The sequence below is a fragment of the Nyctibius grandis genome, chromosome 1, assembly GCF_013368605.1.
Source record: "Nyctibius grandis isolate bNycGra1 chromosome 1, bNycGra1.pri, whole genome shotgun sequence".
Taxonomy (NCBI): Eukaryota; Metazoa; Chordata; class Aves; order Nyctibiiformes; family Nyctibiidae; genus Nyctibius; species Nyctibius grandis.
The window spans coordinates 93,914,096-93,941,222 of NC_090658.1; the positions used below are offsets into that span (position 1 = coordinate 93,914,096).

Sequence of the window (27,127 nt, forward strand, 5' to 3'; positions counted from 1 at the left end):
GGGTTGTGTGATGTCTGTAAATGCATTGCATTGCTTTGCATAACTTCCAGCAAGGCAAAACACACTTCTAAGAGTTAACTTGCATTTTTGAAGGACTAATGGATAATGAGTATCCTACTTTCGGGTTGTAATTCAAAACCGGGATTCCTTCTTTACAGCTGCTTTTACCTTTTGATGTGGCATGGGCGCCATTTTGAACTGAATCATTGTGTTGAGGAAACTTGAGTCCTCTCAAAAAATGCACATTTGACTAATACAACTTAAGATTCATCTCTCCTAATATACAATAAGCTCTGGTTATTCATATAATATAAATTACAAAGCTATATAAGATTCTGATATAATATTGCTGAAGTCAACAAAACTAGAGAGCAAAACCATGAGACATTTCCTTTCTAGAAGACCCAGTGACATTTTTTTTTATAATATATCAATAATATTACTCATAACACTGTAATATTAGAGTACTTTCTTGGCATTTTCTTTGCTTAAAGCCACTGCACTTTTCAGAGATTTCTGATTGCAAGATTATTCATCAGTGTGCAGTACAACTAATGTTACTGGTTAAATAAAAGAAGGTACAAAAATGCAAAGCACTCTAGTTTTTGTTGTGAAGAAGTTGAGCTTTCCAATTCTACACATGTGCAATCAGTTAAAGAAAAAAATTAACAGGTGACACTTAGGGCCAACCATCCCTTCCACACACTGACTTGTAAAAGAAATGAAGCACTAAAAAAAAAAAAAAAAAAGAAAAAAAAGAGGTATTTAGAATGAAATCTTAATTCCACTGACTTCATCACCTGGGCCTAGGTTTTCACCCTTGCCGACTTAGAGCCAAGCCTGTAGTGCCAGAGACACGTGGGGAGGGAGAGGATACAGTATGCAGACAATGGCTCTGAAATCCCAGCAGCTTGCACTTCCTACCAACTCCCTGCCTAAGAGTTAGGTATTTTTTAATGCTACCTTTAGTAGAGCGCCACATTTTAATCTATATTCCTTCCTAGTCTGCAATATCCTAAATCTAGGAGAGCACATTCTTTAAAATGTACAGGAGAAATGGTACTTTTTCATCAAGTGATGGGAGAGAGAGAAACGGTTCTGTCCCCCACTTCTGACTTCCATCCAAGAGGATACTTACATGCCTCGGACGTCAAAGATACTGCACTGCTAGTCATTTGTTCACACTTAGTGCTTCAGTAAAATGCAGTTGGGTGATCAGAACTCCACTTGCCGTAACACGGACAAAAGGCACTTATTCAGCTATGACAGAGAGCAAAATATTATTTCCAAGCCAATGTATCTTAGGAGCAATTCCAGCTACATGGATCAACTTTTCCAGAGTCAGAAACTTCCATATCTAGATTAATAAAAGATGGTTTTCACTCTTTGTAGAGAAACTTTTTCAGTTTTGAAGGGTGTTTTATAGAATGACTGTTTCGATGTTTGGTACAGTGGAAGAAGACCTTCCTTTCTGACTCAGTCACGTCTAACATTAAATCCTCACCGATTTTTGCTCCTTGTGAGATAACTGTCAGTAGAATGATTTGTGCTATGTGTGCCTATAACTTCTTTTCCTGCTTAGATGTTCACTGTTCAGTGTGGTAACAGTAACAGACATTTGCAGTGGGATGTAGACAGATGCCTGTACTGCTATTGCTCTTTCAATAAAGCTGCCTTTCAAAATCCCACTGTGACAGCAAACACAGCACAGCTACATGAAGCATCACAGGCACTGCCTATAAACAGCATATGAATCATATCTACAACTAGGATAGTAATTCATGTTCATTCTCTTATGCTGGTGTTATGGTATATAATAGGACTTTCTCTAGCAGTCTAAAGCATCGTCACAGATAAAGCCACAGGACAAGAGGGACATGCAGAGCTCTCTCCCAGTGCTGTTATTCTTCTCATGTAACTGACTGAAGTTAGCAATTTTCTTTCTTATGAACTAATTCTGAGTTTACATCTGCTACTCAGGAATTCTTAATCGGTTTTAATTGCTTTTGTAGCTTTTTAATTGCAGCTTTTTAACTACTACATCCCTACATGATAGCAATGAACATGTGCCCACTTACGTTCAAAAGGACTATTAGACAAAAAAAGACTACTCAAAAATTTATTCCTCTGTGCCTATCTATTCTATCACACAGAAACTCAGCGCTGTCATAACTTATCCTACAATTGTATGTCCAGATTTGAGAGTTTAAGCCCAGGTGACACTTGGGCACTGACAAGCTCTGTCTGTCCCCAGGGAGAGCAGGCAGTTCCCTTCTCAAGGACACAGCAGAAGCTGATACAACTAGTTTTTTTAGGCAGTAAAACTGCAGCCTCCATTTCTCCTCTGTGTTAAAGATCTTAATGTAGCCAACAGCAACAGTATAAAATTCACGGCACTCTGGAAGGGCACAGAAGCACAGAAGAGTTCAAGAGGCTCTTTTTACATCCTCTCCTATGAATACATTCAGCATGGAACTGAAATAATTTGATCTTGTGTGCGTACAGAACACATCAATAAATACACACTGTTTTACAGGCCTTTTATGTATTAATTAAAGTAAACCTGTAAAAAAAAAGAAAAAAATCAATGTTCCTTATATATGTTATTTTAAAAACTTCAGCGAGCCATTAAGATGCAAGCACAGACTTTTCTGTTTTGTACTATATTTTTTCCTCAATTCTGCATAGATTTTTACATGCCACGGACCACTCTTCTCCAGTCATGCTACTCTGAACTATGTCTGTTGCTCTAAACCGATGGTGTCGCCAGACCATTTCTAATGACCATGTTAAGGGAGAAGCTGCTGCCCGAGTATTCACACTTCATTCAAGGAGTCGCACACACACCACCCAAGACTTTAACTGCTAGGACCGGAGTCCCTTCGCAGCGGGCGACTCCAGTGAGGGGATGGGTGCCCTTTTCGACTCCTCGCTCACACACACTCACTCTTGGGCACTTCCTCTTCCCTCAGGCTCAACCCTAGGCTTCCCTTAGCAGAGTCTCAGGTATCAAATCTTACATAAAAAAAAGAAAAAAAAAATTATTCAGATGGCACAGCAGAAAACCAGGTTGAGCTGAGTGCCTCCAGAGAGGGACCTCGAACAAATAAATCCCTGCGTAATTACACCCCTACAATCTATGCACCTGCCCCTCGCGTGCTCTTCATGCGCCTTTTTGGTCCAATAGTGATTTCTGGTCTGGGGTCTTCTAACACCTTATAGGATTCTTTCTCTGTCTCCAGGCAGGCAGGCCGTTAACTGTTCTTATCTTGTCGAGCTGCAGCTTCTGCTGACAGTTGTAGCCTCCTTATCTTCTGGTTTGTGCTTCTTGTGCACCTACTCACTGGCAGAGCATGGGAAACTGAGAAGTCCTAGACTTATGATAAGCACTGCTTAGCAACAACTAAAACATCAATGTGTTATCAACATTATTCTCATCTTAAATCCAAAACACAGTGCTGTACCGGCTACTAGGAAGAAAATCAACTCTATCCCAGCTGAAAGCATATCTAGGTGAAAGTTCACAGCTTGCAGCCCAAGCAAATCCAGCTACTCATCCTAAGTAATGCTAAACAAACACTATACAAAATCGCACAACATTATGCTGTAACCGCTCAAGCTAAACATCTAGTATTTCTTACCAGCCATATCAAAATATGAAAGCCAGGAAAAAACAGAACAATATGCTTTTGTGAATTAACACTTTACGACTCCAAACCAACCCACTAAATAAAGTTTTAAGTAAATAAGACAAGCTACTGAGTGTCTGCTCCAAAGAAGTAAACCTGACATACACTGCAACTAAAAAACTCCACACTATTCTTCACTCTGGCTTGCCAGGGTGCCTGAGTACGTATTAAGTTGCTATACACTTGGGTAATAAGGGATACTAGCATCCCATTGAAGTGTTTTGAGAAATGATGCCAAATGTCGAGTGACTTCAACCACCCAAGAAGTTTTTTATAGCTCTAAAGCACTGGAAATTGAAAGAAAAGTCATTACCACACTTTTACACGGGACTCCTGGGCACACCATAGTAAATTGCTGTTCAAAGTCTCACTCACTTGGAGTTCCAAAGCGACTCAACTCATTCAGAAGAAAAGATAATGCCAAACAAAATAAAGTTAAACACAGCATTGTTAGGTTTTCAAGCAGAAGAGAAGTTAAACATCCTTGAGTTAGTAATTACTTTGCAGAATTGCCTTATTCTAGAGTACTGCCACAGATCATCTTTATCAGACTAGAGTCAGAGTTTCAAAGCACTGTAAAGCCTATTAAAATGGAAGGCATTTTTTTATATTAATTTGAATTAAGTAACAAGTTGGTGATTTGACATGGTATAATATAACGGCCTGCTCAGTAACAGTTTTAACATTTACCCAAAACTGCTACAGGAAATTTCATAGTTTTGAAGCCTTCCTAAATCATCATTAGTTATGCTTACACACCAGTTAAAAATGCTGATGTTACTGAACGCTAATATGGTATTAGAGACAAAAATGGAAAAATATCACCACATCACAGACCAGAAAACATAGGATATGCAGTCCACAGAAGGTTTTTTGCTCTCCTCATTATTTGGAGCAAAAACTTCTCATTTCTATCAGCTCCATGGGCTACCAGAAATGTAATGTTAGAATCACAACATGGTTCTAAGCAAAGCAGTTTGAATTAAAATTGTATTTCTGAAATGCAAACTGTACCTTAGAGTAAGTATAAACACAAACTATTTCCTTCCCCTAGGAGATCAATTCCTAACAGCTAGACATATGAACATGCAAACAGGAGGGGAGTGCACAGCAAAGAGAAAATTTTCATTCTGCCTCAGTGCCCATATTTTTGGTCTTTTTCAGAATTAGTGTACAGAAGGCCAAACATGTTTTTCAAAGTCATTTATCACAACAAATGAATGGGGATGCATCAGCAGGACAATGATGCCGGAGTTCAGCCTCAGGCATATGTATATTTGCATGCCAAATTAAATATCAGAACTTGGAAAAAATGTCCTCAGTAAATACACTAAGAGCCTACCTAACACTATCCACTCGACTGATTAAGGTGAATCCAACACTGAACTTGCTCAGTAGCCAAAACTTTTGATTTCATGGAACCACAATGATGCTCAGTGTATTCTGCCACTTTACCACTTTGTATTGTCCTGGGATAAACTCCTTGTGCCTCTTCAAGAATTTGCATAAGAAACAAAAAAGTACTCGTTTGCACACTTGCCTACCCCACACACACACAGGAAAACCAGTTCAGACAGAAGATAAATAGGGTCTGATGCGTCTGGAAGAAATGTTGCCCCTGCTTAACAGACAGCACAGCTGAAAATGGGGCAGGAGGGGGCTATTTTGCTTCAGTGCCAAAAGCATTTATTCAATACGTTATTTGAAAACAAGTAACTCTACAGAAGGTAGACAAGTTAATGCCAAGCTTTAAAAATATTCTTTTCTCAGTTGAATGCTCTCTCAAAGAGTGCCTGATCTTGCCGGGTACTGCCTACCACCAGCATCTGTCTGGAGAAGCAGGCAGTCTCAAGCTGCCCACTGGCTTGAGCTTTCCCTGCTCCATCCACTGCGAGCTGTGTACTGGCACACGCCTGTTGTCCTACCTACCCTTTCCATCTGTGAACTCCAATCCCATAGCAGCAAAGCTGGCATGTGTAGTACACTCTAAGAGGGCAGGCGTTTATTCTCATACACTGGGAATGGCCCCTCAAAACCTTACTGGTGGCCTTGTTCTCTCACTTATTAAGGACTCCTAACAAGGCAGTGCTTACTGTCCCTCTCCTTTCAGTGCCTATAGAAAATACCAAGCTCCTGTCTCATTCTTTCCTCTACCTCTCTAGAGAAAAAAAGGAAACAGCTTTAGCTCCTGCCAGCAATGAGGATACTCCCATGGTATATGGGAAAAGCTTACTCCAACCCATAATTCTGAGACAGAACAGACCCAAAGTCGAGTAGGCAGGGCACACTCAGAAACCCATGTCCAAATCAGCACCGGTGGGATTCAAGCTTGGGTTAATCAATCATTTGCTGTCAGAAGGATATGCCACGAGTGGCTGGCTGAAATTCTGCCTGCAGGCAGGGCAGCCAGGGTTCCCTCTCATGCAGGGAGTGAGACTGTCCCCAAAAACAAGAGGAGCGAGTGTGCATGAGCAACCCCACAGCTGGGACATCTCAACAAACATGCCCACTCCTGCGTGGACCTTTTCATGAAGTCTTTCACAGCAGCTGAAGAGACTTCAAGCTGAGCTGTATATGAATAAGACATTTTGATTTTTGTTGTGTCTAGAGACTGGACTAATTGGCCATGTAAACACCCTGTGTTTACAAATTCAGAGAGTGCATTTTGGGGCAGATTTTATAAAAATCCACCACAATCTTTGAGCACTTCATTTTCCAACTTGAATGTTTATTTTAGGATTTGGGGGTTGTTTGCTTGTTTTAAGAAACGTATTTGTGAGTTTTACACAGTACAGACAGATTACTGTGTGTCCCACTTAATATTTGGCTATATTCAATTAATTAAACCATTTTTCTGTTCTCAGTACTGAACTTATTCCAACATAGAGGAACACAACACTCCCTTGTAGCATGAACTGATAACACATGCTGCTATTATAATGATTTTCCTACTGGCATTTTAGAGGAATTTGTTCCCCCCTATGTCCATCAAAAATAAAATAAGCATCCATAAAGTCTCATGAGTAAATTGGACTTTATGACATGGAAACATCAAACAAAACTTCTGAGAAGTCCATTCATCTTGTGCTGCATTTCTTACAGTTATAAAACAAGACTTTCTAACTGGTCACAGGTATCAGAACATAAGACAAGATGAAAATTAAGATACTTCCACACAGTGAGTCAAACTGTATAACAACAGATTTTGGTGTAACATCCAGAATAATTCTGGCCTCAAAAAGTTAGTGTGGAGAAAGTACAGGCACTACCCTGTGAACATGCATTGCTTGCCAGATTTTGGTTCCCTTTTGAAAGTGATACATGTTCAGGAAAATACCACCTCTGCCAAACACAACCACCAAATCTCTACAGCTGGGCTCACAAGCCCCAGGTACTGTGCAGGCACTGTAGCAGAGAATCTCACAAGCAATGAGGGGCAAAGGTCTAGAACGCAGCACACAGTACAAGGCACAAAACTTGATTTGCAAAAGAAAACAGAAAATCTCAAATGTTTACTGCTGTATCCACGCTCTTTAGGAAGCTCTTTAAGATACAGAATAACTCTTAGTTTGATAATTAGTATAAAAGATTCACATTAAATTCATAAGTCAAATTCCTAATATGAAAGATCATTTTCTTATATTGACTTTACTGAACTTTTCAGTATCACTGGTGAATCTTACTTTTTTAAGATGCTTTGTAGTATATAAACTTCAGGTTTTATTGAGGACTAACACAGCTTTACTTCTTTTGAGAAATCTTGGTTTCGTAACATTTTGTCTATTCACTTAAATTTTCTACATCACTAAAATATGCTGATGACATTCAATACTATGCAAGACTTCAGACTTGCATAGCAAAAATTGCTTCTAGTTCATGCTGCATCATAAATTGGGGGTTTGCTGAACTGCCTATATTCATATTATATAAACACAAGGAACATCATCATGCACCTTTCACATACACCTTTGACTCAAGTCACTGAATGGCAACTTTATGTTGATATTCCCTTACTACTCCCAACTCCTTTCTTAGGAAATAACATTATTCTTTTCCATTATCCTGGCTTATTTCTGTATGTTTTGATTTTCTTTTCCTTCAAATCACTGCTCTTTTTCTATGGTGTTATTATACATTTTATGCCCACCTTGAATTTACTTCCCTGTGTTTATTCCAGCTTTTCTTTATATTCTATACCAACATTTCCTAGCTCATAGTCCTAGTGACAGAAACCAATGTTGTGATCTACAAAAACAGGCTTTTATAGCTTGTGATTCCTGCCAGATGGGCTAGAAGAATGAAAGTGGCAAATTTAAACAGGATAGTAAATGAAAGACTACATTGTGTCAATATTTCATCTCTTCCCATTTTACTGCCTATTGTGATTGTGTCAAAGCAAAGTTAAAAAACATCAATTCAGATTTAATAATTTGCTTAGGTCAGCTGAATGACCATACTCTTGTACCTGCATGTTTTAGCATGCCTTTTTTCTTAGGTATCTGTGTTACATTTAGTCCAGAGACTTTGTTTAGCCATTCCATGAAATGGTACTCAACAGTGAAAAAAGTCTGTGTCCTACGAAAAGCTGTCCAGGCTGGTCTGTGCTCAATCACTTTTCTAATCAACTTGTAAAAACATGTTTAAGTCTTCTTTTATCATTTTTCCAACTGAATAGAGAATTATTTCAAATTTTCTTCTTTTCTATAATTAAGTGGTTCTAATAATTGGTACATCAAACTCCTCCAACTTCTTAAGACGTATTTGCTTCAACACAAATTGTAAGAATTAAATCATTTAAATATAAATGAATAACAATCACACTGGAAGTGTTGCTTTCAATAAAGACATACTTTAATACAGGTTTACAGCCTGTTCACTAAAATTAGATTTTAAGTGGCACCGGCACAAGATGTTATTTGATGTTATTCACCATAATTTCAAAAGAAACCCCACAGACCACTTCAAATTATTAATCGGTTCCTATTGCACTAAGTACAGACACAGATGCACAATCTGAAACTCAAACCTGGTCTCACAAATACTTCAGAGTACTGCATTGCAATCACTTCCTCAAAGCAACACAGAGAGCTATGGAGGACTTTCACTGCTTTATCTGCAATAACTTCAGCTCATGAGAAAACTGAAATAATAGGACTGTTTGGAATATCTCAACATCCCAAATCCTAATGACGCATCATGCAACAGTACAAAAAATTATTCAGTTCAAATGTTCTGAAAGCATTTTGTTGGAAAGGTGAAATTTTTTCATTAGGACTCTGTAAAGTAATAGTTATTTAACATAGTTCCTGTCCAATATCAGACTTAGGGCTATATTACTTTTTATCTTCATTGATAATGAAGATCACTGATTTTTTTTGTTGTTGCTGTTCAAGGTTATTTTTGCTTTGGCAAATTCTTTCTATGGTAACCTGCTTTAGAATAAAATTGCTCTGAAACTCTTACATCTTTGAAAAGCATTCCTAGACACATCCACTTCCCCTTTTCCTGAAATGCTTCTCACAAAAATAGCTCATCTAATAGTTTCTTGTAATGTCACACACTATCAGGAAATTACACCACTTACTGGAGATTAGGCCTTATTTTGCAGCAGCAGGAGGAAATCTAAAGCACTGCTAATCCAAACAAAGATTACTATATCCCATTTTTGTATACAGAACTGGAGAACTGAAAAAATAAGATCACGTATCTCAATCCTCAGAAACAGGTTATTTCATTGAATTTGCTGGGACCGATCCCCTGATTAATATCAGTCTTTTGTAAGACTGAAACTCCTGTGCAACTCTGAGAAACACACCGAGTCCTCTGGAAGGCCTCCTGAGGACTGACCTGTACATTTCTTTGCTAGCTGACCAAACATCCCCTGTTCCCCAGATCCTCACAAGGCATAGCCAGATGCCCAGGGAGAAAGTAGTTACGGGGCAATAAGAAAAGAAACTGTGCTAAGACAGAAAACAACAATTAAACCAGAACTGCTCTGTTCTTGCAAGAATGAAGACAATATGTTCCCTTTTACATCTGTGCAAACCTCTACAAAAAAAAACACCATGCCATCTTGTTATTGTATAGACAGCAATAACATTTATCAGGCCAGCTAACATCTTTCTTGAGTCACATGCATTTCTTATATTTTAATAACAGCATACATTTTCATGGTGTATTTTGCTATAATGTTATTGATGTACACAAAAATTGAAATTCCTAAATGAAATTTTAAATTTCTTAAATGAAAACATTCAAAATTAGTAAAGCATTTTCTCTTTTTCAATATTTTAGCCATTGTTTGTAGAGAAAGGGTGGAAACAACCAAGAATCATAGAATCACAGAATGTCCTGAGTTGGAAGGGACCCACAAGGATCATCGAGTCCAAGTCCTGTCCCCAGCATAGGACAGCCCCAGAATTCACACCATGTGTCTGAGGGCATTGCCCAAATGCTTCTTGAATGCTGTCAGGCTTGGCGCCATGCCTGCTTCCCTGGGGAGCCTGATCCAGTGCTCCACCACCCTCTGTGTGAAGAACCTTTTCCTAATACCCAACCTAAGCCTCCCCTGGCATATCTTCCTGCCATTCCCTTAAGTTCTGTCACTGGTCGCCAGGGTGAAGAGGTCAGCGCCTACTCCTCCACTTCCCCTTGTGAGGAACTTGTAGACCGCAATGAGGTCTCCCCTCAGTCTTCTCTTCTCCAAGGTGAACAGACTCAGTGACTTCAGCCGCTCCTCCTACAGCTTCCCCTCTAAATCCTTCACCATCTTTGTGGCTCTCTTCTGGACGCTCTTTAGTATCTTCATATCCTTTTTATACTGTGGCACCCAAAACTGCACACAGCACTCAAGGCGAGGCCGCACCAGTGCAGAGTAGAGTGGGACAATCCCCTCCCTCAACTGTCTAGCAATACTATGCTTGATGCACCCCAGGACACGGTTGGCCCCCTTGGCTGCCAGGGCACACTGTTGGCTCATATTCAACTTGCTGTCAACCAGAACCCCCAGATCCCTTTCCTCAGGGCTGCTCTCCACCTTCTTGTTCCCCCGTCTGTATGTGACATATATTTTCTGTATTTGCAAGATCAATGTCAGATGGTATGTGCTAATTCTCTACATTTATTACAGTACTATCAGAAAATAGTAGCCACCATATTATTGTAACCATAATACAACCTTCCCACATATAGTCCCATAGAAAGCAGGAATGGTACAACACATTTGATGTACAAGCTCTAAAAAACAGGAAACGAAAAATCAAGCCACTACTCAGTACACACATCCTAATCTTTTCCCAACAGGCACGTATCTTCAACAACAACCTATAAATTTCCCCAGCAATCTTAATTCTGTTCTCTTCAATTTCCAGTTTCTAAATATATTCTCCACCAAATTGCCTTCACTTCTCAGAACAGTAGTGTAGGTTTTGTAAGAGTTTGGATAAAGAAGGCCAAGAAAGGTGACTCGAATAACAAGAAAGAACATTACATATTGTACTATGCCAATTCAGCGCTGACAAAGTCTTGCAGTCAAGCAGTTGCTATTTATTGGAACCAAATGTGCCAGAAATTAAGCAGAATAGCCTCTAACATTCAAAATATGTGCACATCCTATCATACACAGAAGCTACATAAAACCAGCAAATGGCAAGAACTGCACATTATATTAGTGACTATTAAAAATTCAATTTTAAAAACAAAAACTTTTTGTTTCAGGCTTACATGACATTTCTCTCAAAATTGTATAATTCAAAATGTTTTTAATGAAATACCAGACAGCATTCTTCAGATTGCCATTAAATTTTCACTCATACCCAAATTTCAAAAACTCTCTTCTAAACTCTAAAAGGCCACGTGCTTTTAGAGGAAAGAAAAAAAGTTTCATTTAAGTCCTTCCTAAAACAGAACCTGAGAATTCTCTTCAAGTCTGGTACGTTGCTTAGACCACAACAAAATCCAGAAGACCTTCAGTGTAAGTTTAGCTTTCTAATGTATTACATCCCAGAGTAAAAGATAAGCAATTCTGAAATAATACAAGATGATGGTAATGACTTCTTAAAGAAAAGAAGATCACCTTTGAGTTAGTTCTAGATGAGCCTTTCAACAGCGACTCATTGTTGAAACCAAAACCTTTATCATCTACAGCACTCTTTCAAATGATGGGTTACTGTAGGTTACTACAGCTTTATGTTTGTATTCCTTATCCCCATTACATTGCACACTCAACAGGAGGGCTCTGTTTAGAAGAACTCATCTGTCTACAAAGAGATCAATACAGCTGCGCTCAAAGGCTCAGCCCAGTAAAAGTGACCTAGAATAATAATCCCTTCATTTGCAAGAAAAAAGCAACACATCAGCAACTTAAACTGGAACGCTGATGACACAGTAGCAGCTACAAATAAAGAGATCTGATAAAAGGGTTATCAACCATTGCAAGCATGAAAGACTTCTAAAATCAAGGATTAGTTCTTCACGAAAGAGAGTTCATTTTCCCTTGTAGAATCTATTGTTTCATAGTCCCCTAAAAATGTGTCACACCATCATCTGCATTTTGTCGGTATGACAAGAACGATAAGGAGGAAGTCGGACTGCAAGCTGCTGCTCTGAAAAGTAACTTTTTACCACAGGGGCATGACTGAAAGATAGCCACAAATTAGAGCTTAACCTGATTTCAGAAACAGTGCTTTAATTAGAGAAATAACATGCATATAGTTTGGTCAACCTCACCTGCAAGTAGCTCTGGAACAGCAGACACTTAAAAGGTGAAACATTACAAATTAAGTAAAATAAAGTGATTACAAGATTAACAGAAGTGAAAGGTGGAACAATACAACATGCACTTGCATTACCCTGATATAAATTCCTAAGACCAAGATCCTCGGTCTCTCCAGTTGCTGGCACCTGCAAACACAATCCTCTATTCACAGTCCCACTCCAGCTGCTGGGACAGACACACCCTTCCTTACACACCACCACACAGACACACACTGTGCAGATCCCTGCAGTAACTGGGCTTCGACACTGCAGTCTGTCCAGTAGCTTGCCCTGGATCCTTGATCTCCCTTGCTGTCTCACTCACTGTCAGACACACATCAACGGGGCTCTCAGTTGAACCCAGACCCCATAGTATCCCCAGTAGCTGGCTTGGACATCCTGGTTCCTCCAGCTGACTCAGAGACACACACGTATACCTGGCACACTTAACCTACCCCCAGCTACTCCAGCTTGATATTTGCTAGTGACAGACACCAACCCTGGGCACACTGGCCGCCATGACCTGTGCTCTGGCTCCAGTGGCTGGCACTTAGACCTCCATACACACACATGCACATAAAATAAAGTGTCTCACCCAGGAAAAAAGTTAGAAATGGAGTTTAACGAGAAGACAGGACACATCATGCTGATCAGGCACAGGGCATGGCCAGTCATACCAACTGGCCTGTTTATATGCAGCCAGTCTTTTTTATCCCCTTATCTCTCAATTTTCCCATATCTATTCCTCCCCAAACCACCTTGGTCCCCACCTCTCTCCACATTTGGTTCCTCCTCTAAACATTCCATAAGTCTTGTATGATTCCAAAATGCTCCTCCCTGCATCCCATAAGTCCCAAATGCCAGGAGGCAGCAACTCCTCTCAGTCTGCAGAGTGGTCCAGAGCGTTCCTGACTCCTGGTGCTGAGTGTCCCTGTCCTGGTCCTTGGGGCTGAGGATGGGAACAGCCCTGGCAGGAGCTGGGTCAGGGGCTCCATTTCCCAGACTGGGTTATTGGGGTTCCCCTGCCTGGTGCTGAGCCTCTGGGCTCCTTTGCATGTGTGTGGAAATGAGCCTTTTATCACACAACTTAATATAATCTACTCCCGTTGCCCTTTTCCCTTCCTTCTATCCCTCTTTGAAAACATCCTGTTTCTCTCTCTCCTTTTCTTTTTCCTTTTTTTTATTCTTTCTTTTTTTTTTTTAACAGGGACACAAATACCAGATTTACATTCTTTTATATTGCAAGTGATTAATGTACTGATGATTTTCACACCCAACGCCTCAATATTTTGGAAGTGACATCTCAGTGGGTCCTTCTCCAAGGCTTCTCAAACTGTGCTCCAACTTTTGCCTTAAGCAAAAGTTTAGTGCCCTCTCTGCTGAACATGACTGTTTTGCAAGCTTTTATACAGAATATAATAAATATGAAGTATTAACTGTATCTGTATTGAATTTATCCTACCATCTGTTGCTCACTTCAGAATACCCATTGAGATCATATACAAAACATCAGTACAAAGGGCAAAGTCATATCACGTAGAGTTTTAACTACACCACTTCATCCTGGGATGTAGTTTTATGTTTGAGAAATCAGAGTAAATGACTTAATGCAATAATGTGCCCCTTTAAAATATTCTCTATGACACAGGAAAAAATCTTACTTAATATGCTCTCCAAACCCTGCTTTTAATCTCTCATATGCAAAAAGAAAACTGTTCAATACAGTTTTCTCCTACAGTTCATGAGTGAAAGCCATCATTTCCATTCGTACTCTTTTCCTTGAAACGTACATCACCATGAAGTGTTTGTGACAGTTAACTTTTAAAATAACCTATGTACTTTTATTCACCTTACTCCTATGACGAGAGACCTCACAGCAAGGATGGAATAACGATATGGAAACCAACTATCTAATCCAACTGGGCACGCTTTATTGAAGTGTTATTACTTCCATGTGTAAGAGGAAACTAAAGCCAACTGCAATCCCCAATTTTTGGCATTCTCAGTATGCATTGTATCCAGCAAAAGAGAATTTCACTTTTCGTTTTTATTTTTACAGCACAGTGATATTAGACATATGGACTTAACTTGATCGTTTAGAGATCAAGTGTTTTAACTGAATAAAAAAAGCAAGGTCTTTATTATGCCTAAAGCAATACTGCTCTTTAAAAAGTTGTAATGCTTTGTAAATATTATTCTAATCTCTTTTGCAGTATGAATATTTTTAAAAATAACTGGTATCAAAATTTTAATACGGATGATAAAATCTTCAAGAACAGATATAAAGAGTAATGACAAGATGGTTATAACATGGATTCAAGTCAACCTATTTATATGGAAGAAACTCGCCATGGGTAAATTCAATGCCAAAGAGTTATCTTCCAATTTATTCTGAGGTAGCATGTGTGATAAATCAACTAATATTTCTCAAGATACAAATCCAACTTTCCTAAAAAATATTAATATAAAATCATGAGCTACTATCATGAAACAAATATTTGCTTTCAACAGTGACAGAAATAGTCCTTTATTAAAGTACTTTAAACTTTGTTTTCTAAATAAGTGACATTTGCCAAGATACACCTCTGATATGAAAAACAACCCCAAGATGGATCAATCAGGTAAGTACCTTTCTTAGTGGAGGTCTGAGGAGCTTAACAACCCATTTTGTAGTTTCAGCAATATATTAAGCATCCCATGCTCTTCCAATAATATTTTCTGATAAGCCTTTCTCTTTTCAACTCACTTTTCTCTCCAACACATATACTTTCCTTTGTTATGCCAGTAAATTATGAGATTGCCGCACGGCTTAGAATAGTTTTCTCCTCATGTGTTAATAATAACACAAGACACTAAAAGACAGGCTCTTTCAGTTGAGTTTATTTCACATTTTTGTAAGAATTTAAGAAAAATAATCACGTACAACGCTCACAGTTGGCAGTACCTTATGACTTTACTAGACCTATTTTAATCAAACAGGCTACCCATAAAAGAAGGTAGGTCAAATACTAAATCCTTAGAAGGATGATAAATACTTGATTCTTAACAGAGAAAAAATTTTGGTAGAAAAAATGAATAGCCTTCATATAATTATATTAAAATTAATATAATTACTCTTTAAAATAAATTGTATCACAAAGATCAAGAAACATAGTTTTCCAACTCCTTATGCATATTTAATTCAAAATTACATTCCCAGAACAATTAACTCTGTTCCCTCCTACAAAAAGGCTAATTCCCAAGCTTTAACTACTGCCTGTATGGTTTATATTTTGTGAATTTCAGAATCCCATTTCTCTCTAGTCCCATAATTTAACTACACTAAGAACAGAATAATCAGAAAATAGTAATTAGATGGTGATGGACACAATTAGTTTAGATGTGTCTATAAACCAGTATCACTGATGTGCATAGGAAATCAATAAAGTTAATAGAAAAATCTGTATGCAAGTACAAATATAAAACGTCAGAAAGCTCAAAAGGACTTCAGAAAAAGTTAAAGCCTAATGCTCCAGACAACTGATACTGATGTACATCTCAACCTTCTAAAGCTGTTCTGTGCATACAAGCTCTACGCATGTATGAGCATCGCCACAACTATACATGAACTACTTCTGCAGGCTGCTTTCCTAATGAGGCCTCTGAACACTATGTCTAACCCCACATTATCCTGTACTGGACCTGGGTGTCCTTTCTGTGTCTGGTTTCAACATTCCTAGAATGTATTTTTAAGAAGCTTTGGGGATAATAATACGAGAAACATTAAAAAAAGTACATTAAAACCAGACTACACATAAAGATTTTTCCTTTGCATCTGACAGCACATCCTCCCTGCTTTTCAGTGAAAGTTAAATTTTCTAGCTTAGCAGATGCTATGCACAGTGCCTGGTAGGTACACAGTTTTTCAGCAGTTCAGATAAAGTAACACAAGCATCCACAAAACTGAAATTTAGTAAGAATGTAAAAGAGAACAACTTAAAATAAATTAAAAACTCAACTTTTAATGTAGTAATAAATATTGTTTCTATAGGTAAACATATTCAGCCATGCAGAATACTTAAATACAAATAACCTGTGTACCTGAACTGTGGAACTGATTTCAGACGCAAATCCTCCTGTCAAGGGAGCCTCGTGGCTAATCAGCAATCGCCCAGTCTTCGCCACCGACTGAAAAGGAAAAACAAACCCCAAAAAAGTAATCAAATTACAGCTCTTGTCATTTCTTACTTGTGCTACTTGTGGAATATATGAAACATGTGACATTATTAGCAGTGTTATAATGTAGCTACTTTTCCCCTCTTGCATTTTCACTGCAAGATGAATGATCCTAAAAGTTTAAATTGAGGAATTAGTATGATGCTTTTCTATTTACTATAAAAGTGTTTTCATCTTCCACTCCATTTTAAGGAAATATCGAGAATAAAAATTGATTCCACTGAACATGAATCTACCCTATCAATGCAAACTGTAACATTTCTGAGGAAGAATAAGGATTTTAACCAGAAGTCAGTAAAAAGTTGGATCCTGAAAATACTAAAAGACACTCATGTAAGGAAATCCTTCACTGACACATATCTCTGCACAACCAGATCCTAGGTAAAGTCATGAATCATAGCCATTCAGAAATTAAAACTGTTAAATAAAAATTTTAGCAAGAAAACAATCATGTGAATTAATGCTGCTTATTTAAGATTTACATGGCAATTAGAAGCAAAGTTTTTTGATTTTAAATCTCAATGTTTGTGCAGTTTTTATGTGATCTATTTTGTAAATAATTACATAGCACAACATATACAAAAGGTGATCTAAGCATCTTTTAATCCAAAAAACAAACTGGCTTCATTCTGAAACATAACAATGAACGCAAAATATTTTTAATCTGATGGGAGTATAAAGTTTCACCACACCCAAATATCTTGAAGTTTATTGCAACTACATGCTAATTTGCTTAGAATTAAAGAATATCAGATACCTTTGGTCAGAAATACGGCAGCAAAGTCTCACTTTTCATAATACACATTTTATAATTTCATAAGGTGCATAAAAAAGTTTCATGAACTTCTAGAGACGCACATCAGAAAAAAAAAAATCAGAATAATGTGTATGTTAATCTTTCAAGAACAGCTACAGTCTCATTTTTAAGATAAGTACATAGTGTACTGCTGGTGTACCGTTAGTTATCAAGTGGAAAAGCCCAAGACAGTGCTAGCTATCGGGTCAGACTTTCTTAATGCTGTGATCTACAATTTAATGTCTACACCAGCACATTCTCCAGCCAGGCAGCTCCGTGTTGTCTACGTAATAGAATGTACAAAGGCAATGCCTTAATTATACAGTTTTCCTTCTGAGTCAAGTACTTTTCTAGTTCTTTTGCTTTTCTAGCAATGACTCAATCAATGGCTCTAAGTAGCTCATCCACAGATGTTACTGGCAAGTCACATGCCTATAAACAAGATGATCCATATACTGTACTATGAAGTGGTTTGACAACATTCAGAGCTAAACAAGACAAGAAAAGGCATTTCAACACTTGGATATTAATCCATAGTTACGTAGGCTTATTTCTTGAATTCCTTTTGCCAGCGCTGGAAACTCATACCTAAAGAGCAGAGACATTAACTGCACTATAAATCTGTCCAACACACCAATGACAGTTCAATGAACAAAATGTACACTCCAGTTTTAAGTTGATATGATAAAATTGATACAATCAGTTTTAAGTTGGTATGGTAAAACTGATACTATTAATCAATGTTAAAGGTTTTTCTGAGAATCCTCTTACTTTGTTTAAAATAGGGTTCACACTTTGAAACATTACAAGCTATCATTAAAATTACAGATTTGGTTTCTCAAAATTTAATAGTATGAAACAGACACTGTTAGAACACATATAAGAAAATCCACATGGAATCAGACCAGCAATCCAGCAGTGCAGTATCCTGTCTCCACAACGGAGATAATCTGATGTTTAGGGAAGAGTAAGAATAGGGTCTTTAATGTGTTCCTTCACTATTCCTCAGCCTCCAACTATTTTCACATCACAGGTTTCCTGAGTCCAACATGGTTTCTTGCTCTAACTGATAACTTTTCTTGCATGAATTTATCTGTTCTCAAATTGAACCCGTGTAAACAAAAAAGAAAAAAAAAGAAAAAAATTCTCATTTTGGAAACCTGCTTCTGCTATATGAGAAATCCTTATTTTTACATATGATTCCCAAGGGCTTCAAGGATTCCTTGCCTGCAGGAGTTTGTTAAGAGCAAGTAAGCAGCTGTGATGGCCAAGCATTGCATACAAGCATCTCAGCCCTGCTAAAAAACACTTTGTATCCCTCTTGATAGGAAACCATGCTAGCATAGATTTGGTGCTTTTAGTATCTATCCTAGCTTGTTCAGGGCCAGCGTGGATACCTGCACCACATTGTGCCATATAGAAATACCTTGAAAATTCTCTTAATGGCTAAACCAGAATCAAAATGAGCAGAAATTAATCACCATACTGCATTGCAAACAGAGTCCTGGACTTTAAGAAAGGATGAGTATTGCGATTCCTAAATATTACAGGCTCCCCTGCATCGATTTCCACTTCATATTAACACTTGTTCCTAAACTACAGAGAGTCTTTCAGAAAGACACGTAATCTTAATTACGGTATTTCCAGTGTTTGCAAATACATCACAGCTATTGGTAAGTTGTTCTAGTGTTTAACTGCCTTGCCTGTTAAAATTTTGCACCTTATTTCCAAACTAATTTGGCTGACTTCAACTTCAAGCTGTTGGTTCTTATTCTACTTCTGTTTGCTAGATGGAGAAGCTATCTATTATCACACTTCTGCTCCCCAGATGAATATGTTAAGATTGTGACCAAGCGATCTCTTAACCATGCTTTTGCTAAACTAAGCAGACTGAGCTCTAAATCTTTCACCATACTTCCAGCACACTTCCAGTTCCTCCATCATTCTTATAACCCTTCCCTGAAGCATCTCCAGTTTTCAATGTCCTTCTCAAAATACGCCCACCTGGAACCAGCATTCCAGCCTTTTCAGAACACCAAATACGTAGATAATATAACCTCGGCACTGCACCTCTTGGATGTATGAGGCCTATTGGCCAAAGCATAACACAAGTTCAGTTTCAACTGATGACTGCGATTCCCTGTTCTTGGGAAAAAGGGTTTTGTCCTTAAAGAATAATTGCTTCCTGGAATAAACATGACAATATAGTGTGCATTTATTATGTCAAGATGCAAAATTATGTTTGGATATGCTGAAAAATATATTGTATGCATGAACCCAGCTCGGTTAATGAACCTATCTTCTCTTCATCAGTGACTGAGTGTCTATTTTATCTATTTCTCCAGCTGTTTGTTAACTCTAATTTATCAGTAACGGCTTTAAATATTTTCCATATCTTTGACAGAAATATTAAAAATCAGGTTAAAAATCAGACTCTGCAGAACCTCAGTGACTTTACTATTTCCACTCACTAGCACTGCCTTTACATAACACAGTTATAGACAATGCAGCACTAATGCCTTACTGCTCAACTATGTTAATTTGCTTTGTGAGCATCTAATTATGAATTGTTGATCATGTATTTTTAAGTTATTTCTCCCTACTTGCTTCTTCCTTGCTGATTTTTTCATAGTTTTAGAGATTATTCCTTCTAACTGATTTGGGACAGAGATTTTTGTGGGTTTTTTTTGTTTGGTTGGGGTTTTTTTTGTGGACAAACTGCTCCATAAGGTTATCAGGTTAATAAATTACTGGTAGAAAGATACTTTGCTTCATCAAACATATTGGGTCTCTGTATGCCCTCTTCATTTTAATTATTGTATGGTTTTCTCCATCTTCCAGGTGACAGTACTACAGAGTAATAACAGCAGCCAATAGCAACTGATGTGATCTTCTTAAGCAAATTTTTTAAAATATATATTACCCTGGAAAAAAGTTTCAGATCATATAGCTTAGAAAAAAGTCATAGCCCATGATGAAAAATCTCCAACCTTTTCCTGCACCAGTAGTGTCTAGAATGGCTAACTTATTTAATTTTTGTATCTTCATATGGAAATTTAATATTATTTCCTGGAAGTAAAATGGTTAATCAGTTAAAAGGGAAAATTTTAAAAGGAACTGCTCTACAATCTATAGTGCACAGTGGACATTGTTAATGATTGTTTTCAGATATCAATGATCTTCTATAAAACATTAAATTAATTTTTAAACTATACTATAAAACATCAGTCCCTGTCAAATCAAATGAGGCCAGCATTCAACCTCCAGGATAACCAAAGCCCAACATTCATAAGAGCATTTACAGATCAAACAAATGCAGCACAGTAACCTCAGGTAATGAGGTCGCTCACCCTTCAAACTTAATGGGAAATACCACTGGCATAAAACTGAAGACAGTGGTTAAATCAGCACAGTGTAACAAATTGGACAGCACAGAATCCAACCATTTTGTCACCTTTTAAAAAGGTGGATAGTTGGAATGTGTTGGTTTGGTTTTTGGTTTTTTTTTTTTTTCCCATTTGGATTAGCTAGAGAAAAGGACGGTCTCTCAAGGAATGATGTATTTTGTCCCCTCAACCAGAGACTTGTTGCATTTCTATAAGGGCTTGATCCTCCTCCATTTCCCCAAAGTCCCCACTCTATCTTCCAAAACCCCAATTTTTATACACTTCTTCTTACCTCAGTAAGAGATTAAAATTTTGAAAGGCATGCAAATTCTGCAGCTCATGTAGAGTACCTTTAAAAATGCATCTTCAAAAAATATGGTGTGGCTTAGGAGATTGGCACTGATAAAAATGTTCCTTCTTTACATCCACAACCAGAAGCTGTTGTCTGCTGATCTTTGAAGTCCAGAGAGACTTCTGAGGGCGTGAAGAGATTCTGTAGGTATCCCCTATCTCAAATTAAATGAAAATGGAAACTTTTTTTTGTCATCTTTAGTAACAGACCATAGAGGAAAGTCAGAAGCAACATCCGAGCATTTAGAGACCATGGCTCCTCTTTGTGTCACGGTCACCCTGCACTTTCACAGCTGAGTTCAGCTGATGCAAACCTGGTTGCTCCCAAAAGGGAGAGGTCCTACCCTACCCAGAACCTCCTGTTCCCAGCCCATCCCTGGCATCTCCTCAAGCACTGAAGGGGCCATGGGGTAAGTCGGTTGAAGGAGATAATCCGATTTATCCTGAAGCAGTGTACAGTTAGCACAAAGCAGCAAACACCACCCCAACAGCAGATTCAGAGATCAGCAGCAGATCAGGATTCGCTCACAGAAAGCTTCAGCAGTGCCTCTTCTCTCCGGAGGGCAGCTGAGACCCAGGTCATGGCACACCACTGTCACCTGTGCTTTATTCAGTCATTAAAGACTCTAGGACTTTCTACTACTAAATTAACCCTAAAACAAAACCAGAAACCAATATTGACTATACTTTTCCACCTCAATTTCATTGTCAAGACTGTTTTACATCAGTGTCATCCAGAAGGACAACAGCTGACATTGCATCAGAGCAAAAGGCTAGCAGCATGATCACCCTGATAATGAAATGTAAAAAAAACCTAAGGCCTTTGCAAGACTAATGCTTTCAGATTGCACTCTAAGGTTTTCTGAGCTGCAGCCCAGCGTTTTCGCAGTGAAGCAGCTGAGCAAATTATTTTCAACCTCCCTGACCACACTCTTTATCCAAGAGTTTCTCTAATCACTTTGCTGTTCAACTCTCAATTCATCATGTTGGCCACTTTCTCCTCTCCTACAGGCACTGATGACAGAAGAAAACAACACAAGTCTGGCACTTCCAAGCACTGTGAAAGCTAAGTGATGACATGAGCAATAACATACTATGCCTTTACTTAGGAAAAAGCAGACTTAAAGCAAAACGAGTTTGCTGGTCAACTGTATTTTACACTATTACTCTCCACACATAGCAACAGCACTACTTCCAGTGTAATCAGCTGCTTCACTAACACAGCAACTGCCTTTAAATGATCAAAGTCAGAATTTTATTATAAATGGCTGTTATTGTGTCACAATGGCAAGTTGCCTATTTTCTGTAAGAAAATCTTGTTCTCAGAATAAAAAGATTCTCCATCTCTTACAGAAAAGGAATTTATTTTCACATTTAAATTTTTGCACAGTGTTCAAGGTGCTCTTTAGAGACTGTAAAAATTTCCTACATAGTTGAAAAACTAGCTTTCCAAAATAATTTTGAAGAAGCTGGCAAAAGTACTGAAATTGTATTTGTATTATATCCTGTTTTGCACTAAGCATGTATGAAAACAACTATAAAATTGTATAAAAATGAACATTAATAGATATATGCCTTTACTGAAAACCAATCAGAATATGGAAGCTTAAAAAAAAACACCTTGATAAAGTTTCAACAAATGCCTTGAAAAACATTTTTTCTTTTTCATTTTTACATCAGCTTTAATGAATTTGTGCCTGGAAATTGTAAAACCTGAGGGAGGCTACTTTCCCCAACCCATTAGTTCTACTTTCCTTTTCATGTTTCAATAACAAATGAAATTGCATAGCAGCATTCTTGGTACTGAACATCATAAGCATAGGGATAGAAATAAGATCCCAGATTTCTATTCAGCATTTCCCACAGCGAAATATATAACATAACCTGCCAGATGAATCACAGAGGATTACATTTACTTAGCACGTGCAGATCCATAGGATGACACATCCCAGATACAATGAATTTTTTGTGCATGTGATATACTGACAATCCTAACAAAGGCAGCTGTTATGTCCCCAATTTTCAGATATCCCAGAGCCTTACTGGAGTTGTAGGATCTCTGGAAAACCAAATAGATCCTCTTTTCTCAGAGAAGGAATAGAAGCAAAGAGGAATAGGATGTGTCCTAATAGCCTGGACATGAGAAAGCCCTGTAACTGCCTAATGATCATGATCTAGTTTGCAAATTATAACTATCAGTTGCCCAGAAGAACTACCTTCTCCTAGTAGCAGTAAAAGCTAGGAATAGTATGCACTCTTTAAAGCTCCAACACAGCAGCAAAAGTAATTAGCATTAAAGAAAAAAAATATTTTAAAATTAATCTAAATTAAAATAAAATAACATCATTTGGTGTGGTTTTCAACAGTACTAAATTCCCAGATGAGCAAAATGAGAGAGAGCCTTCTAATATACTATATCATGTCTACACTACAGTCACAAAAGTTGACTGAAACTCATTTATCAGTAAAATCAAGATGCAAAGACAAATTGCAGGAAAAAAACATGATTTCATTACACACAGCTCAACAGCCCAAAGTATGAATACGATTTCTCAACTACTGGTAACAAGACAGTCAGCCTTACACTCATTCTGTTAAGATTCATAAGGCTACTGTAAGTATAACAAACATACCAGAGTATTGTAATAATATAGCAGAGAATCCTAGCTGAACACTGGCAACAATGTATGTAGATCAAAGATAAAACTACTTGGAAAGGAAAACATATCATTCTTATTCCATCACTTACAAAGGCCACTGGAGAAAAATCTTAACAAAAACTTTTCAAACAATAAAATTAAAAAACATGGGCAGTCCTGTAATAAGGAGTATGCTGATTAACAGCAGGGAATGAAAAAGAAATCCAATTTCCTTTTAACTTGACACAAATAGCTAAACGGTTGCCAATCACTTTAACTGATCCACATCAGCAGAGCACAAATCTTTGCCTGCCTGCTAGTAGTTAATCAAAACAGAGGCTTTTAATCTGTTACTGTCTGCTTGTTCAGCTGATGCAGCCGAGGTTTGTGCTTTCTGACCTACAAGCCTGCAATTCATTGACCGCAGATGGCACGGCCAAGGCGGCTGCGACAGGCTGTGGGCCCGACAGAGCTCAGACCCGCTGCCAGCTTTGGAAGCACAGAATGAGTTTCCCGAAAGCAAAAGGATCGGCAATAACCAATTTACGTGGCAAGGACGAGCAGACCCATTAGGGCTCCTAGACTGCAAAGAGCACAAAGATGAAGAGGCATTGACTCTGGTTTCTAACAGAGAAGCAAAACACGGTCCGTAGGAGGAGACAACACTAACGTGAAGCAGGCACAAGGGAAAACAGCCAACAGCAGGACAGGAAAAGGAAGAAAATGAAATTTGCTTTTATTTATAGCCATCTGTCCATCATAACTCTGTCCTTTCACCTTCCTTTGACACTATGTTTAAGAATAAGCTTAAGCATCAAGAAAGATGTTTAATTATAAATACTGTTCTCCTAAAAAAAAAAAAAAAAAAAAAAAACAAACAAAAAACCCCAAAAACTAATCAATACAGTAAAGGTAACACCATTAGCATGGTTCTGTGTCCCAAGGAATCTGGATTTTAAAAAACTTCAAATGGTGTCACATTGATATGCTAAACAAAGTAGAGATTCATCATTAATTTGTAAAGCTTACCCTTTGAAATAACTCTAGATACATATAGATAGGTATACACAGTGCATATATGTCCAGAACTCAACTGGCCCAAAGACAGTAAACATTTTATTTCCCTTTAAGCATTCTTAAGCCCATACACGTCCATCACCTGTCACTGGAGTTGGTGAGCCCTGCTCCCGTTGTCAGAAAGATTATTAACAAAATCACTTCCAGGGTTTCCAGCTGCATCTGAGCTTGTAGTCAAGAAATGAACCTGCAGATTCTGTAGAGGAGTTTTTTATTTCTACTAGATGAGTTGGAGTGAGAAAAAACGTCAATAGGCTTGCAGTAATTCTCAAAACTAATTTTCAGACTATTTTGAGAACTCTGACCCTGCGGTAAAGAGAGACAATTACCATAATATGTAGAATTCTTTTTCTTTTTTTTTTAAATACTTTTTTCTTACAGAATCACAGAATGGTTGGGGTTGGAAGGGACCTCTGGAGATCATCTAGTCCAACCCCCTGCCAAAGCAGCTTCCCCTAGAGCATGTTGCACAGGATCGTGTCCAGGTGGGTTTTGAATATCTCCAGAGGAGACTCCACAGCCTCCCTGGGCAGCCTGTTCCAGTGCTCTGTCACCCTCAAAGTAAAGAAGTTTTTCCTCATATTCAGATGGAACTTTCTGTATTTCAGTTTGTGCCCATTGCCCCTTGTCCTGTCACTGGGCACCACTGAGAAGAGTCTGGCACCATCCTCACAGTGAACAATGAATGGGAACGGAATTAAAGGTGTTTCTGTTGCTAAAAAAATTGCTACAGAGCCAACCAAGCTTTGAAAAAAAAGTTACTTAAAGTCTTCTCTGCATTTTATCAGTTTTAGTATGCATATCTAGCTATCTGCATACAGATGCATATGTCTACATATTTATTTCCTTTGTTACCAACTTAAATGCAAATATTACATTGATCTCTCAGAAGGTCAAGACAAACCCAAATAAAAATCTCTCTGAAGACTGAGATGAATAGCTCAAATTCAGTGTGTCAAAGCAACAAAAACATTTTGCTCAGGAATCACCATTCACAGCTTGTTCTGACACTCAGTATAAATAACATCTGAGTAGTCCAAAAATAAACGATATCCAACAATTAATTCTCAGATCTCTTACCAGCTTCACTTAAACAATTTACTACTGTGCTCCTGTTTAAACCTACACAGCCTCTTGCGGCAGAATAAAAACAGTTCCCAGGAAGAAGTATGGTCCTACCGCCTCAAATAGTACTGCATTAAGCAGTTGAGGCTTTACAGTCCCTAATCTCAAGGGAGGTCCCTGCAACAGGTTAAGTTTTCATCCCATCTTCCTCTTATATGGAAGTACATTTTCCAAGCAACGGATCTGACTAAGCGTCTCCTTTTAATAAGAAGGATTATAAATAAAATCATTAGCATTGGTGCAACAGTCTGCCTGCCCCATTTATTTACATAACCATTTATACCCTTTAGACTGTGCCCATCCACCTAAAGGCAAGGGCTCCAGCCCTCAATGATCCTGACAGCTCTCGCTCCACCTTATCAATATGTTTCTTTTATTGGGGGCCCAAGACTTGTGTATTGAGTGGAAGGGGACAATTTCTGCCTTCAAATGCCAGGCTATGCTCCTGCTGACACAGCCCAGGATGCTGTTGGCCCTCATTACTGCCAGGGCCACTGTAGGCTCACACCCAGCTCGCTGCCCACCAAGGCCCCCAAGGGCTTTGCCCGCAGAGCTGCTCCGCAGCCAGGCACTCCCAGTCTCCACTGGCACAAGCTCTTCCTTCCCAGGTGAAAGATCTGCCATTTGACCTTGCTGAATTTCATAAAGTCACTGTCAGCCCACTCCTGGTCAACCCATTCCTCCAGCTTGTCTGTGTTCTCCCAGATGGCAGCCTTGCCCTCAAGCATATCGCTTGTTTCCCCCTCCCCAGAGTTTGGTCTTGTCTGTTAAGCTTGATAAGGGTGAACTCCATCACCTCCTCCACACCACAGATAATGATGTTTGAACAGGACAGGTTTTAGTACAGACCCCTGTTGTACTTGCTTGTCACTGGCCTCCAGGTAGAATACCACACTTTACCCATTAACCATGATCCTCTAGGCTCAATCATGCAAACAGCATTTTACCTATCCAGCTGTCCATCTGATCAGTGTAACATCCTAGCTTGGATACAGGAGTATTCTGGGAGATAGTATCAAAAGCTTTGCTGAAGTCAAGGTAAGTGTCATCCATTGCTCACTCCTTGTCAACAGATCCAGACACTTTTGTCACAGA

The 27,127-nt window shown here is 38.4% G+C and overlaps 1 protein-coding gene across 2 annotated transcripts in view; it reads right to left on the reverse strand.

The window, feature by feature from the left end:
- BCKDHB (branched chain keto acid dehydrogenase E1 subunit beta) overlaps positions 1–27,127 on the reverse strand; it is a 150,586-nt gene that overhangs the window by 40,115 nt on the left and 83,344 nt on the right. For both annotated transcript variants that reach the window (XM_068410121.1, XM_068410113.1), the window contains exon 9: positions 16,524–16,610. In XM_068410121.1, the coding sequence (XP_068266222.1) occupies positions 16,524–16,610 (87 nt within the window). The remainder of the gene's footprint in view (positions 1–16,523; positions 16,611–27,127) is intronic.